The sequence below is a fragment of the Desmodus rotundus genome, chromosome 3, assembly GCF_022682495.2.
Source record: "Desmodus rotundus isolate HL8 chromosome 3, HLdesRot8A.1, whole genome shotgun sequence".
Classification (NCBI taxonomy): domain Eukaryota; kingdom Metazoa; phylum Chordata; class Mammalia; order Chiroptera; family Phyllostomidae; genus Desmodus; species Desmodus rotundus.
This window is the reverse complement of record NC_071389.1, coordinates 189,962,520-189,978,226: the sequence shown is the minus strand read 5'-3', so window position 1 is coordinate 189,978,226 and position 15,707 is coordinate 189,962,520. Positions and strand designations below refer to the sequence as shown.

Below are 15,707 nucleotides of genomic sequence, written 5' to 3'. Positions count from 1 at the left end.
ATGTGTGCCCTCAAACTGGCCGGAGTCCTCACTCCTCCCTAGTCTTCTTACACTCAATCTATTTTCTGTTCCTTGTCTGGCTTCTGTTGGCTCTTGTGTTGACATAAGACCCGATCTATGCCCTAGTTCACTTTGCAGTTTAATTGGGGGTGGGGGTGGGGTCACAGAACTAAGAATATTTAAGTACTACAGACTGCTGACCACAGGTGCAGTGGAAGGTGGGAAAACAGAGATTAATGTTAGGTGAGAACAGATGATGATGGTTTCATGGATGAGTTGGGATTGCAACTTTGTAACAGCAGCAGCATCTGCTGAGCTCTTACTAGGTACAAGGCCCTGGGTATCCATGAGCTCATTTGATCCTGGCAATAACCCTAGGAGGTAGGTGTTACACCTCTGTGCTAGATCAGGAGACTGAGGCTCTACAAGTGGAACCCCTTTGCCCATGAGCATACAGCTGGCTAGTAAATGGGAGAGTGTGTTTCACTCTAGACCACTGAGGTCTTCTCCAAGGTAGAGGGAGGGCGTCCTAGGCAAGAGAACCAGCAAGAATGACAGACAAACATGGCATTGGGTGATGGAGACACTGGTCTGAGTGGAGAACGGGACTCGTAAGCGGGAATCTAAAAGGAAAGAACCATGGGGGAGGGGGTGGGGAGAATCTTTAAATGCCCACACTGGAATATGGCCTGGCATAAGAGTTGCTATGAAAGTGTTATTTTCAGAAGGCAATGAAGGGATACTCAGAAAATTAAAAAAATAAAGACTCAGGCAGGAAGACCTGAGTGTTTCTGGGATGCTGTAGGAATAATAATAATGTCATCAATAATAACTTAGTGTGTTCTTAGTATGTTCTTTTTACCAGCAATGGCTTGGGTGTAAAACCATCCGAAAACAACCCATTTCATACATTTCACCTCAGACTACTGCCAGTTCCACGAACCACTGTCTTTGAAAAGCTTTGTCTTCAACTCTTCAGACTATTGTGGGACATTTCCCAGGTTAGGGCGCGCACGTGAACAGTTTGGACGGCAGGAAATTCGTGCATGACAAGCTGTGGGAGGGGGAAAGTATCCCCTGTTTGCTTATTTTCACTAATGACTTCTGAAAATCAGTTTTGGCCAGAAAAATCCATGGGCACATGCAACTAACATACATTTCAAACCATTCAAAATTCATATTATAAAAGGTATATATGAGCCTTTAAAATGATAGGGGGCAGTTAAGTTTTTCTGAAGCCTGGGAGTAGCATGATCAAATTTACTTTGTGGAAAGGTCCCTCTGGCATGTCTGTGGTGGGTGGACAAGGTGAACTAGTAGGGCTGGCACATAGTGGGTGACTGACTAGCATGGGTTGGATGTGAGAATGAATGAATGAACGAAAGAACAACTGAGACCAATTAGGAGCTACTACAATAGTCTAGGCAAGAAGTGGTGGAGCCAGCATTTGAAGGAATGGCCCCGGGGCAGAGAGAACACTTAGGGTGTGGGCTCTTGTTGTCAGATGTGAGAGGCGTAGGAGCAACCAGGGCCTGTTCTTAGGTTCCTAACTGGGCTGAATGGACAAATGGGGGCTTCACTCCCCAAGATTAAAAAATGCAGGAGCGGTGAGCTGGGGGGAAAAATAATGCTTCCAAACGTGGTTTTAAAGGGCTCGGGCTCCCAGGTAAACTCCTGGATCCTCCCACTCATTAGTTCCTTTACTTAAGCCCCCAGCTCTCCTTGTGTATTTGTTGTTCTGGTGGCTTTGTTTGCTCATGAAATCTGGCTAAGAGCTCAGGGTTAAAATACAAGACTGAGATTTAAATACATCTCATTAAATGAACCCGTGGCAGCAACAAACCATTTGAGTCAGATGGGTGTAAGTCACAGATCACACAGGCTGAGCTAATTAAGCAGTTACCTGCCAAAGGCCAGCGCCTCCTGAAGAACTACATTTCCACCCATGTTTTATTCCTCTCACCAGAGCCTCCTCGCCTCAAGGTATCTAGGTGGCTTACAACTATGAAGCATTTTAATAAGCTCTGTGAAGGAACAGACATAATTGTCACTAAGGGCCACGTTGACATCTGATTAGTTTCCACCGTCAGGAATAGCACAGCGACATCGTTCCCCACACCTCCTCACCCAACCCGCAGGGTCCGTGCGGGTGCTGACGCCGCTCCCTGGAATGTCCGCTTCCCTGACCACAGCAAGGCCGAAAGGAAGGCAGTTAATTATTTCTCTTCAGATCTGATGAAATTGCCCCCTTCTCCTCCGCACTTTTAGAGGACATCATTAGTCTGACATGGTGGACAATTCTGCATTAGACCTGGGTATTTTTAATGATCACAAAAAAATTCCCCACTTCTTCCATTTTCTGATCTTCTATTCAGCGACCTGGTCACGTCTGAATTGAGCCTCTCCTATTACGGAGATAATGAGCTCAGCCCACTAGCCAGCGTGAGTCATTATCTGTGGTGGGCATCTTTAAAAGGCCTCCTCGTGAGGTGTCGGCATGCAGCGTCCCAGGGCACGGGGAGGATGTTAGCGCTTGACGATGAAGAGCAAAGAACACCTGGCACGACTGTCTGGCCGCTCTCATTTTCAGGCCAGGTTTTCCCACGTGTGCACATGGGCTTTCAGTCCGAAGTCTCTGCTTCCTGAGTCCTTGCACACATGTCTAAAACAGGACCCTTTTTCTTGCATTTTACCAAAAGCGAAGGCAACAGGATTAAAAAAAAAGAACAACTTTGCTGAATGTCATAACTGATGATTGAGGTTGTCAGAGACACCATCCACTAGCATAAACCAGCCCCTCCGCCTTCCCTTCCTGTCTGTACATTCAAATGGGCCCACCGAGGGCAACTTCACCTGTGCCCCTTGCATGCCTGTGGGTGTTCTCCGTGTCAGTACGAAGAAGTGGAATTAATGGATGCACATACTGAAATGTTAATGGGATTGCAAAATTGCCCGCTCAAAGAGTTTCACCATTTTATACCTTAACTACAGCACAAAATCCGCTTTTTAAAAATTAGGAACCTAGCTCCACAACACAGCATCTTATTTTCTGAGACACTTACACCTGTCGGGTTGTCCTGCTGAATTATCCTTTCTGCACATGTACCTGTGGCTTCTAACAGGACAGTCATACCTTGGCATTATCTAGCTCCTCTGGTTGCTTTCAGAGCTGAAATGTTCAGCCTCCCTTTCTGGAACTCACATTATGAAAGTAAATAATGTTAACCTCAAATATCAGGCATCCATCACACCCAGGGAGTCTGCCTGGTCTAGGAGCCAGGACCAGGTCAAAACCTCGACGTACTTCTTTGGAACCATATCAAGACCAATCCTCTCCCTCTGGCCTCCAAGAGCATTTTAAAGATTTACGTTGTTTCATATTAATTTGAAATATTGAAAGCCCATCAACCACCCAAGGCTTCCTTCTTATTTTATCAAAAAAGAAAATGAGCCACCCCCTACCCCCACCTCAAAGTGACAACTTGATCTTCTACCTTCCTCCTCTGGGGAAGGGTCTGACTTCCTCTGCAAACTGCTGAAAGGGGAAATGGGTCCACCCCAAGGGTCACAAGGAGCTGGGAGTGTCTCCGAGACAGGGGAGGGGATGGGTGCTGGCAGCAGGGAGGCCAGGATGGCGGGACAGGCTGCTTTCCATTCCAAATCCCCTGCGTGAATAGAGGGTTTTGTGTGGCCAGGATTCCAGCAGGGCTCCCCATCCCCAGCAGGCTGGGCTTTACTAACCCCCGTGACCGAGGATGCCGGAAAGCATTTGGCAGAAGGCATTTGACAACGTTTGCCTGTTTTCTGCTGGGAGCTGCCTCCAAATGACGTGGCCTCGATTATTTTAGGCTGCTTGGCTGCTGTATCATTTGTTCTTAGGACGGGAGTGGTCTCTAGGGAGATGGGAAGAGGCTCATGCCAAGGTGGGTGGATGAGGATGAGGTGGAGAGCTCCTGACCCAATTCCAAAAACAAGCCCGATGTCCTGGGGGGCTCAGCACTGTCAGGAAGGTGGCAGCCACCTTGGTGGCGAGGCTGATGTCCTTTTCCTCAACATCCTGCTGGGTGCACACGGCCACTAGAGAGAGGGGACAACATGAAGGATGCAAATGCCTCAGAGGATGAGATGCCACGTTGTGGAGCTAGGTCCCTATTTTTCTGAAAAGCACTTTTTTTTACTGCAGGTGAAGGTGTAAAATAGTAAGGTCATTGGAGAAGGCAAGTGTGCAATCCCATTGACGTTTTCTGTGTTCAGGAGAAATGCGTCAGCAGACATGCAGGGGGACGGAGGAAGATGTTCTTTGGGCCCCTATTTGTAGTGGTGAAGAGCAGGTTTGGACCCAACCTAAATGTCCATCAAGACATACACGGTGGGTGACCTAAGTTCCGCTGCTGCCTTCTGGGGATGACTGAGTAGTTAGTCAGTGGCACAGTGAAGTTGTTCCTTATGGACTAATGTGGGTATAGCTCCAGAACTTTCTCCTGTGGAGGAAGGCGAGGCGCGGATCACACAGTGTGCCACGCTGCAGAACAACATTTTTACTGTCGTATGTCTGCGTTCTTTTCAAAAAGGAGAAAATATTAAATAAAAAACTCACAGTTCAGAAACTTTGATCAGTGCATGTGTGTGTAAATGCACGGGCAGACCATTTACACATACGTATGAACACACACACACGCATATGTAGTTCTCACTGATAACTGGGTGACTCTGGAGAAGGAGGCAAGGAATTGCCTGAAGAATTAGCCTTATCTATAATGTTTTTGGTTTTAAATAAGAAAATGCATTACCCGTGTACATAAAATAAAATAAAAATATGTCTTAATTCAACGTATTTGCATCTTGTCTTTTTATAAAAAGCTACAAAAATTTTTTTAAAAAGAAGAAGAAAACTAGACAGAGGAAAGAGATTGAAAAATACATAAGCATCAGATTCAGCTCTGAGATCCCTGGCAACCAGAGCAAAAAGGAGACACAGCACCAAGTAGGTTACATTTCCTTATAAAATGGAAGGTGTGTCCAGTTCCTTTTGAGACAGGTTTTGTACTAAAATTATATCCTAAAAATATTTACTCATGTGGAACTTTACATAGGCGGCCACATGTCCTCTGCCACAGTTTTAAGCAGACCCTCTCCCCCACCTCCCTCTCCCCCTTGCCCACTAAGCTCCAACCACACTGGCACCCTTCTCCAGCTCCCTGACCAAGCTCCTCCTTCTCTTGACCTGGAGAGAGGCAGATGCTGTGTTGTATGCCCGGGTTACCCTTCAGGACTGGGGTGTCCTTCCCCACTGATGGGAGGGTGGTTCCTGAGGCCGAGCCCCCACCCCGGGAAGCTGTTCTCAGTGGAACAAGAAGGGAACTGCCCAGGGGGCAACCTACATCCAGTGACGGGCCAGGTGGGGGAACAAAGAACAGGATCCCAGCCTCCAGGCCAGTCGTCTCTGAAGGGCTGTCCCAGCTTCAGAGCTCCCTGTGGGGACGCTGAAGCCTCATCAGCCCCTCTTCTTGGTCCATCTTACCCACCACTGCGTTCCCAGAGCCTAGACCAGGCCTAGTGAGATAGTAGGTGCTCAGTAAACATTTCTTGAACTAGTTAATGACTGAAATTCTATCATAAAAATATAAAGGGAATTAAAGGACAATTTGATGTCCGAACAACTTGATGCCTTTGGATAAAAATAGGACTAAAATTTATATATTTTTCAAACCTGATTTGCCCTTGAAAACCAATATATGATTAAAAAAAAAATCCAGTGGCTAACTTTGTGAATTGGAGGATGAAATTTCTTCTGGAATGATCTATGTGTCCCTTTACTTAGAAAACAGATGGTTCGTGTAGAATTACGTCCAGTAGAAAGAGAACCGACGGTGCACTGTCAGGCAGGAGAGCAGCCCTGCTCCGGGCGTCCCTGTGGGACTCAGCAGGGAGGGTACGCTGAGCAACTGAGGAGGGCGGCTGAGAGGTACCGGGCACCTGCACCACACACTGTTCAAGTTCAAGCCCTTTATTGTACGACGCACTTCCTCTTCGTGACCACCCTATGCTGCCCCCATTTCATAGGGAGTAGACTGAGGCACAGAGATGTTAAGGAACTTGCCCAAGGTTTCACAGCTGGAGAGTAGCAGAGCTGGGAATTAATTCCTGGCAGTCTGACTTAGGAGACTGTGCTGTCTCCGGCCTTGCCATTGCCAGGTGGATGTCAGTGAATTGCAGGAAAGCAAACAGGGACAAGGTGATTTTCTTACAGCCCCTTTCAAATGTTTTATTCTAAAATGTTGCCCTGGCTCGGTGGCTCTTTGATTGGAGAGTCATCCCACACATCCAAAGGTGGGATTCCTGGTTGGGGCATGTACGGAAGGCAACTGATGGATGTTTCTCTCTCTCTTTCTCCCTCCATCTCTCTAATCAATAAACATATCCTCCAGTGAGGATTTTTTAAAATAATAAAATAAGATAAAAATGTACACCACGTTCCAGGTATTAAGGCAAGAGTGTCTGTTGACCTGTGCATTTCCAGAAACTCTCGCTCCCAGTCCCTTACGCACTGGTGTCTCATTTGGTGCCCTGGCATCGTGGGAATTTGTGCAGCCATAACTTAGGGGAACGGTGCAGGGGGGATTTGATCAGGGAAGGAGAACAGAATTTTAAATAAAGGGAAAAAAACAACAAATGCAATGAGAGGAAGAATACGGGGACAAATCGATGGAAACCAGCCGGAAGGCTGGAAGCAGAGCTCTTGAAAACAGCCGTGGCTATCCTTGCGGCAAAACAAGTCACCAGTTGAGGCTCTTGCTGGAGAAGATTGAGTTACATTCCTGAATGCTGTTTCCTCCTCAACTGTGCCTGGATTAGACCAGAGAATCTAAGATGATTTGTTCACGAAAGCCCATTTGCTTTCCCTGCAGATCTGGTCTCTTCCCTGTCCTTCCTTTGCAGTTCAAGAGACCCAGCCAGGTTCCTGCCTCTGCTGTGTCATGGCTGTGTGTCCCTTCAGGCAAATGATAGAACTGTCTGAGCTTTATCTCCTTCATCTGTAAAATAGGCCTAGCAACACCAGCTTCCTAGACTTGTGAGAATGGAATGAGGTACCAGCATGCCACACCTAGCATGGAGGCTGGCGCAAAACAGATTCAGTCTCTACCCGCCCCCCCCACCTGGCTTTCTCTTTCCCTCCCTTTCATCTGTTAATCTCTTCAGGTCTGCTGGGCTGCACTACTAGAGGGAATAATAGCCCTTGATTGACAAGATCCTCTGAGGGGTGAATCTCAGGCACAGACAGCTCTGGCATGTACGGCTTTTACACAATTTCTAAGTAAAGCTCTTACAGGAGAATTTACCTGCAAATGTCAAACATGAATGCAGCCACTTAAACAACATCACTATATGCTATATCAAGTCCAGGGATTCCAAATAGTAGAGCGAAAGCCACTTTAGTAGATAATTCTTATTAATGTTAAAATAACTGCAATGTAGTTGTAAATCATTGTTCATTCATCGGGCATCCTTGACAGGGCAGAACAGACCCCTGTTTCCATAGTCTGCTGCAACATTATTAACTGAAGTGATGGGTCCCATTAAAACCAATTAAAATAGCATCCATGTGGAATTTGGTCCTTGCCAGCATTTTGATGATGGGGGAAAAAAAATCTACCCCCCAAATAGGATAAGTATGAAAATCCTAATTTCCAGGCTAGATCCAGGTTGAGCATTTTACACATGCCTGCAAGTTAAATTGATTGCAGGCGGGCTATTGGATGTCAAGTTATCGTGGCAAGGTCAAAGGAGCCGAGTGCTGTCCTATCAGCAGAAAGATGCAGTTGTGTGAGCATCCCATCGAGACAGAACTTGCCAGAGGTGGAACTTACCATTGCAGAGTAGCAGGAGTGGAGTGGGGCTTGGATGCTCTATTATTTTCTTTTTCCTCATCTGTTGAAGGAGAGAAAAAGGAGCGAACTTCAGTAAAAGACCTTTCGGCCCTCAAAACACTGTTTCCCTCAAATGTTGATGCTTTGAAAGCAATGATATTTTGGCTTTCCCAACATTTTAGACTTATTATACTTTAATAAGAAAAAAGGGGGAAATTGATTTTTACAGAAAACTCTTAGACCAATTTGTATTTTTATTTGACACAACATGTTCCAGTTTGAAGAGCTCTCTCTGTTCATCACTGAACAAGGGGACCGCACTCATCCAACTTGTTATTTTCCCAGCTGAAGCTGGGCATTTGGCTCGGCAGTTTGACCCTAAGAACATCCTGGCCTCGCTCACCATTTTCCCCTTATAACTCCATCGGAACAGGAAGTCAGGGAAAGGCAGGGAGAGTGGGAGTGTTCAGAAGAACAATAGCAAAACAATAGAGCAGGGATTGTCACGCTTTTTCTGCCAAGGGCCAGATAGTAAATATTTGAAGGTTTGGAGTCCAAGAGGCAAAAATCAAGAATATTATACAATATTTATATAATGAGAAAATAAATTCCACAAAAACTTTTATTGACAAAATTCCAAATAATAGCAATTGAGTACAATTTTTTGTAATACATGTCTATTAATGAGAAGAATGAAACTATTTGGGGGGAAGTGGGTAACATTTTTTTAATCGGGTTTCAAAGCTCCCAATCCCTATCATCAGGCCAGAGCTGACCTGTGGGGGCTAGTTTGCTGACCTCTGCCATCCAGCAGTCTGAACAACAGACTAGTCTTTGCATCCCTAAGAAGGATTGCCCACAATTTTATCATGGATTAACTGAGAAATACATATAGTCTCATCCAATCCCTAATGAAGATTTTCATAGAAATAATATAAAATACAAATTTTTGATCACAAAATTTGATCCAAGAATACTGGTACACATAACAGTTTCAAAAGAAAATTAACATGTCCAAACCTACCAATATAATCAACAAAATTTAATAAGAACACGTAGAATGGTCAATGAAATAAATCTCTGGTGTAAAAGTTATATGGAAAATAATTTGTACTCATGAAAATAATTAAGTAAAACACAAATGTAAATAAAAAATGAAATAAACCATCAAAAAATTTTAAAAAATAAGTTAGCTTAATAAAGTTGAGTTCAGAACATATTTTCTTGATGAAAATGTATCAATATTGTTATAAATCAGGTTAAAATGTCTTCCCTTAAACACCATGGCAGTTACTGCTGTTGCTTAGCCAACAACTGTATGTACTCACCTTTCTCCACATTAACAGAGCCCCGGCTTAGAGGGGACCCTGTGTTCAGGGGGGGCGATCCCCTCGCAAATCCTAGAGCGGTGAATAGTGATTAAATCTGTCATGGTAATTTTATGTCACCTAGCCAGGGATGGATTATGTGGGGCATGTGACACAGTGTCAAGTCTGTCAGACTTAAGGAGAAGCTCTCGGGGGGCTTCTGGGAAAGATATTTTTCCCTAATGAAAAGGAACAGGGGCCATGATTTTGAGCTTTGGCTCCAAAGTTGAAAATACAAATTGTTCCTTGTTTCACAAAGGAAGGAAGGAAGGAAGGAAGGAAGGAAGGAAGGAAGGAAGGAAGGAAGGAAGGGATTCTGGCCCTGGCCTGCCTTTGAATACGATAGCTGGAGTGAGGCAGCAAACTTCCGCCTGGGAAAAGGGCAGCCTGAGGACAAAGTCAAGGCTGAAAGGAAAAGAAGAAAAAGCCATGGGTCCTTAATGCCTTGTTGTGCCTCTGATTAATCAACCCTAAAAAAAAACTGCCTCTTTGTTTTGTTTTGTGAGCTAAGACATTTTTCTTAGTAAATAAAACTTTGTATTGGGTATTCTCTTCCCTGCTACCAAAGCCATCCTGATACAAACACACTAAATGGTCTCAGAGACAAAACATCCCATACAGCATGGGCTCAGTACCTGCTCATGCTGCTCTGTCAGCCTGGAGTTCCTTCTAAATGTTTTTCATCCTTTATAGCCTAGAGTAGATGACACCACCTCTCTGAAGCCTTCCCTGATACAGTCCAAGTCAGGAATCATTGATCCTAACTCTGTTCTTCTACAACACATTACTTGTTTCTCAGTTGAACAGTTTTGCCACCTAGATCATTATTTCTGTGCACATTCATCTCACCGACTTGAGTGTCCTACTTAATCAGCTCCTACTTAAGGCAGGGATGGTATCTGAGTCATCTTTGTTATTCTCCCCCCAGCACCTTCCACCTGGCACTCAAATAGTTAAGTCTGTCTTCCCCAAATGGCTTCGACAATCTTTAAAACAAATAGCACACTAAGGAGCACGAACACACGAGTGTCACAAGAATGCAAATAAACAGACACAAAGAACAATGCTCCGTCTCAGTTGTTCACAAAGAAGTAAAAAGAAAATGATGAGGCCCGACTTTACATCTATGGAAGTAACACAAATTTTAAATAATGATAACCCCCCAATGCTGGTGTGTAAATGGCAAAACAAGAAAAAGTATATAAACAACCTAAATATACTTCTGCCTAGCTTATGCTGGAACATGATTAACATTTATGTGCCCCCTAGAACTTGCTGGGTCCCCCCAACTCGCCGCTTCTTTAAATTTCAGCATTTCAGCTAACCTAGACTAGTTTTCAAAGATCCATGTTCTAGAATCAATTCAAAAACTTACTGGTCATGACGAGGCAAACCACTCAACTCTTGGCTTCATTTCTCTTCCTTTATCAAATGGTCATTTTATAGGGCTATTGTAAGGATATTAATTAATTCAACAAATATTCCCTGAATACCTAATTTGTGCCAGCTAGGCACTGGGGATAAAGAAATTAAACTCTTATCCTTGAGTCTGGTTGGGGAAAGGGAAAGACCAATAGGGCAGAGAGATGCCAAGTTCAATAAGTGATAAACACTGAGATACAGGGGGACAAAGGAAGGAAGGGAGGGAGGAAAGAAGGAAGGAAAGAAGGAGGGAAGGGAGGAAAGAACTAAGGAAGGGGAGGAGGGGGAAGGAAGGGAGGGAAGGGAGGAGGAGGAAGGGGAAGGGGAGCTGCATGAAAAAGCAAGGCCTGGGAGAGAAGGCTTCCTGGAAGAAGGGGCAGGAAGCTAAGTCCTGGCACAGGCCAGGGATGGGCACCAGATGGCAAGGAAAGTGAGACCAAGTCAGGGTAGAGGAGGCAAGAGACAAAGACATGGGGATGGGAAAGATCATGCCACCTTCCCAGACGTGAGGTGGCTGTCACACAAGTCCTTGCTGGGTGTAGTGAGCAGAGCAAAGGAGCTGGTGAGGGGCTGTTTGACAATCCAGTGATCCCGTTTAAGCTGCAAGACAGCTTCTTGTCTCCAAACTGAGGACAATAGCAATGCCTCCCTCAGAAGGTAGTGAGAGGAAGTGGGATGAACTTGACAGAGACTAGGAGCTCAAAACCCCCGGCTGCAGGCTCCATTTGGCTGAAGCCAGCCACAGTCTCATTCTGGGACTCCATCCCAGCGCCTTCAGAGCAGTTGACACCTGTCTCTGCTGTGTCAGATTTTTTTCCCAACTGAACTCTGTTATGAGCCGTTTCCGATACCAGTGAATGGGAAAGGGACCTGGCTTTGAGGGCAGGCAGACCTGGGTTTGAATCCCAGCTTCGTCCCTAACTCTGTGTGGTGGCTTGACTCATCTAAACTCAGCATCCTCATCTAAAAGAATCATAACTTATGTCCCAAGGGTGGTTTGAAGATTAAGTATAATAATACACGCTAAAGACTAGATTCAGTTTTAAAGAATACTATAACAATAATAATAGCACTTATTGGCCAAATACTTAAGCCAGGCACTAGGCATCACTTTCCACTCTATTCCTCCCAATAGTGCTCAGAAGACAATTCACATCCCTATCTTACAAATAAGGAAACAGCTGTGCAAGTCTGATACTTGCCTGAGGCCGTGCAGCCTGTGGGTGGAGACTGGACCTCCCTGGGTGCTCAGCAGGTGGCGGCTACTAATGACAGTATTTAGACAAGATGACCCCCATGCCAACACGGCCTTCGGCTCAGCATCAAACAGGTGCCTTCCCCCTCTGCTGGCCCCTTTCTAGACCCCAGCTGACTTCGTGCCCAGGGTCTGAGTGCCCAGCCTCTTTCCCCAAAACGGGCTCGGTGTCACACCCAGGCCTGGCCTTCCTATCTGATGGCTGTCCATCCCAATTCACCTGAAGTGCTGGTTACACATTCACTCGTGAATCAAGTATTTACTGAGTGTCTGGCACATTCGAGCCCTATGCCAGGGGCTAAAGGGTGAGAAAAAAGCAGGCATGGTCTCTTGAGCTCAAATTATCAGCAAATAAAATGTAAACTGTGTGCTAGAGCCGTGAAGGGCAGGCCCAGGGTGCCTTGGCAGCATCGAACATGGAAAGTGATCCCAGCCCTGGGGTCTGAATGAGGGGCGGGAGCCATCTAGGAGACGAGGACAGGAGAACACCTTTTAAGTAGATGGAAATAGCCACAGTGGATAGAAACTTTAGGGACTGGTCCTGCCAAACGCCCCTCCATTTTAACAGGCAGAAATGCCTCAAACCAAACCAGATGCATCCCTAAAGCAGAGTGTCAGGCCAGATTCCTGGAGCCATTGATAGTGCACACTGGACCGTCCACCCTCAACGCCCGCGCTGCTCGTCCGACCAAAGCCCGTGACAGCAGTCTGCCCCAAGACCTCCCTGCCAGATGCTGCCTGGTGCCTGGTTGCTCCTTGCCGCTCTGTTCCGCTCCCACTGAGCAGTTACCGCTCCTAACACACCCAGGGAAAATCGGCCCAGTTGCCAGGGATGGGCAACTCTGCTCCCCTCTCTGGGTCCATCTCCTAATGTCAACTCTGGGGCCACATTTCCAGGCTCCAAACCTGGCTTTGCCACGTGCTGGCTGTGTGCCCTTGAATCACCTTTTGGTGCCTTAGTTTCCATATCTGCAAATCAGGGAGAATAACAGTACCGAGCACAAACCGTGAGGATTAACAGAACCCCTCCGGGCACGAGGTACATGCTATTCTAGTTCCCTGTAGCTAGAATAGCTGTCACTCCCCTGGGAGACAGTATGCCTGGATCCCTGGCCCACACAGGGCTGTCTGGCAAGCCCCGTTTCTGGGACAGGGTGATTCGTTCCTGCCTGCGCTCCCACAGCACCCTGGCTGGTCCCTAACCAGCTCCTTGCTGCACAGTGTGGCCGCCACTCACTGACCACTGCGTTCTGCATCTGTCTTGCCTGTTTGTAAGCTCTGTAGGGCACAGACGGCGCTCACCATTGTGTCTCCAGCACCCACACGTGCTAGGGGCTCACAAAGTATTCATGAAATGAGTGAATGGCTAAGGTAATACCACAGTTCGATGCTGAGCGCCCCCCTGCCCCCACCTGATCTCAGTAAGCACAGGAAACAATACTCCCCGGTCCATCTACTGAGGGCCTGTCCTGTGCAAAGCTCTCATGTTACTGCGTCCAGTTTTCACAGCCGCCCGAGACAGTGAGTGACTGAACGCATAAAACATGAAACACCAAACACGGTGCTTGACCTGTACGTAATGCTCAACCAACGAGCCCTAGTAATTAGTGTCGTCCCCTTTTACAGGGCACGCTGAGGGTCAGGGAAGGGAAGCGAGTTGTCTGAGGTCACACAGTGATGGGCCAGGCGAGTCGACACCCAAACCTCCCCAAACCCGAACATTTATAAGCCTCACTGTCTCTTCAAACCTGCAGCCCTGGACTGAAGATTTGGGGGAACACATTATCTGCCTCGTCATTTCTTTTCTGCCTCAAGGCTGACTGAATTCACCATATTTGGAAGCCTATTCTAGGCTATTTCCTGCTTGGAACCCGTGTGGCAGAGTTTAATATTCGGGGAGAAAGTTTCTAAATTAATTACTTCTTTTCAAATCCCAGAAAAGGTTCAAGTTTATGCAAGTCTTGAGTTTCATTTCAAAGTTTTAATTCTATTTCCCTCCATTATACTAACCAGGCTGCACCTGGACAGACCTCACCTGCTGCTAACACGAGGCTGCCAAACATTTCATTTCCCCTTATCTACCTCCTCCCCAGCCCCTGCAAGGGGCACCGGCTGAAGATCAGGGTGCCTGGACGCAGGCCTTTGGCAGCAAACCCTTCTCACCGTGGGAACAGGGCTACGTCCCAAACAAAACTGCGATGCTGGCTGCACACCTGCCTCCTATCACCGCCTCTGGGCGAATTCCTTCACAACCTCGTAGCAGGAAAGGGCTTTTCTCACTTGAACACAAAATCCAAAGCTATGAAAGAAAACACTGACAAATTTTACTGCACAAAAACCCCAAGGCTTCTGGGCGGGCTGTTGGGGGTGGGGGGTCACTCCGTGAGTACAAAGATAAAGACCTGCTGAGGAAGACTACCGTCATAGCCCAGACAGCAGTCTTACTTCCACCCGACAGAAAGCTGAGAGGAAGAGACCAAGAACCGAGAGGGAAACAAATAGGCAAAAACATGACACGCCGTTGATGGGAAAAATACAAGTGTTCCTGAAATGGGAAAACGTGATTCCTCTCAATCAGTGCGAATGGAAATTGCACTAAAATACCATTGCTCACTTATCAGATTGGCAAAAACCCAACGCACGACCACACGGCCCTGCTGTGAAGTTGTGGGGGGTGTCTCCTACTTTGCAGGGAAGCAGGGAGAGCAAAGTGATGCCTGCCTGCCACGCCTATGGAAGGTCCTTTGGCAGAATCTACGGCATTCTCACCTCCTACAGCTCCCCCAGGACACGGAAGAAGCGCCCATACGCAGGGCTGTTCGTTGCAGCTCCTCTGTTTGGAGACAGCCCCGGGTTCAGCTGGTTAACTAAATTATACCCCATGCTCACAAGGGAAGACTACACAGTGGGGGTGGGTATTAAAGACATGCAAAGAATGAGGGTGCTCGCCATGTTCTTACTGATGTGGAACATCCCAGGGCTTGTTAGTAAGTGAAAAGAGAAAGTCACAATGCATATAGGGGGCTGTTTTTGTGTGTGTAAGGAAAAAAACATACATTTGAATTTTCATTTGCATAAAGAAGTAAAACGCCAGAAGAATAAACACTGGAAATACTGGCAACACCCACAATAAATGAATAAAAGTGCCCACCACCGGGGAGCTGAGGTGGGAAGACAGGGGTGGGGCCAAGGTTTCTCAATAATGAATTTTGATTTCCAAAATCTACTCAAAAAATACTCTAAATTCGAACCAATTAAGAGACCCAACTGGAGTAGAAACATCTGAAGAAGGACATTTAAATGCCAGAAACCAAGAGCAAATTACAGATCTCGCAATCTGGAATGGCCCGAGGGTATTTTGCCTTCCTAATATCCATTTACTTAACAAACACTTCCTGAGCACCTACTGTGTGCCAGGCCCTGCCACATTAAGCACAGGTGAGACATAGTCAGCCAGACACACTCCTTCCCTTTGGGGAGTTGTGGCCCCATGGAGGGACTGAGCAGGGTGCAGAGGGCCCTGCCAGAGTATGCCAAGCACAGGGGAGAGGAGATGACAGGCAGACACTTGGGGGGACAGACAGGGCAGCTGTGCTGGCTGAGAAAGGGGAGGGGTCTGGGGGTGGTCTAAAATCATAACTAAGCTCTGGGCCCCCTCAGCCAGCCAGCAGCCTTGCGCCTCAGTTCCCAGCCGGGACTAGAACTGGGGAGTATGCCCCATGGCAGCAGTCCACCCTGGAAGACCCCCTGTGGGACTGCCCTTGGACTTCCCATTCTGAGTCCTTGTCCTTGCTC

At 46.7% G+C, this 15,707-nt stretch overlaps 1 protein-coding gene across 1 annotated transcript in view; it reads right to left on the bottom strand.

Moving 5' to 3' along the window:
* RFX4 (regulatory factor X4) overlaps window positions 1-15,707 on the bottom strand; it is a 134,180-nt gene that overhangs the window by 86,751 nt on the left and 31,722 nt on the right. The window contains exon 3 of the mRNA XM_024579275.3: window positions 7,869-7,929. Within this exon, the coding sequence (XP_024435043.2) occupies window positions 7,869-7,929 (61 nt within the window). The remainder of the gene's footprint in view (window positions 1-7,868; window positions 7,930-15,707) is intronic.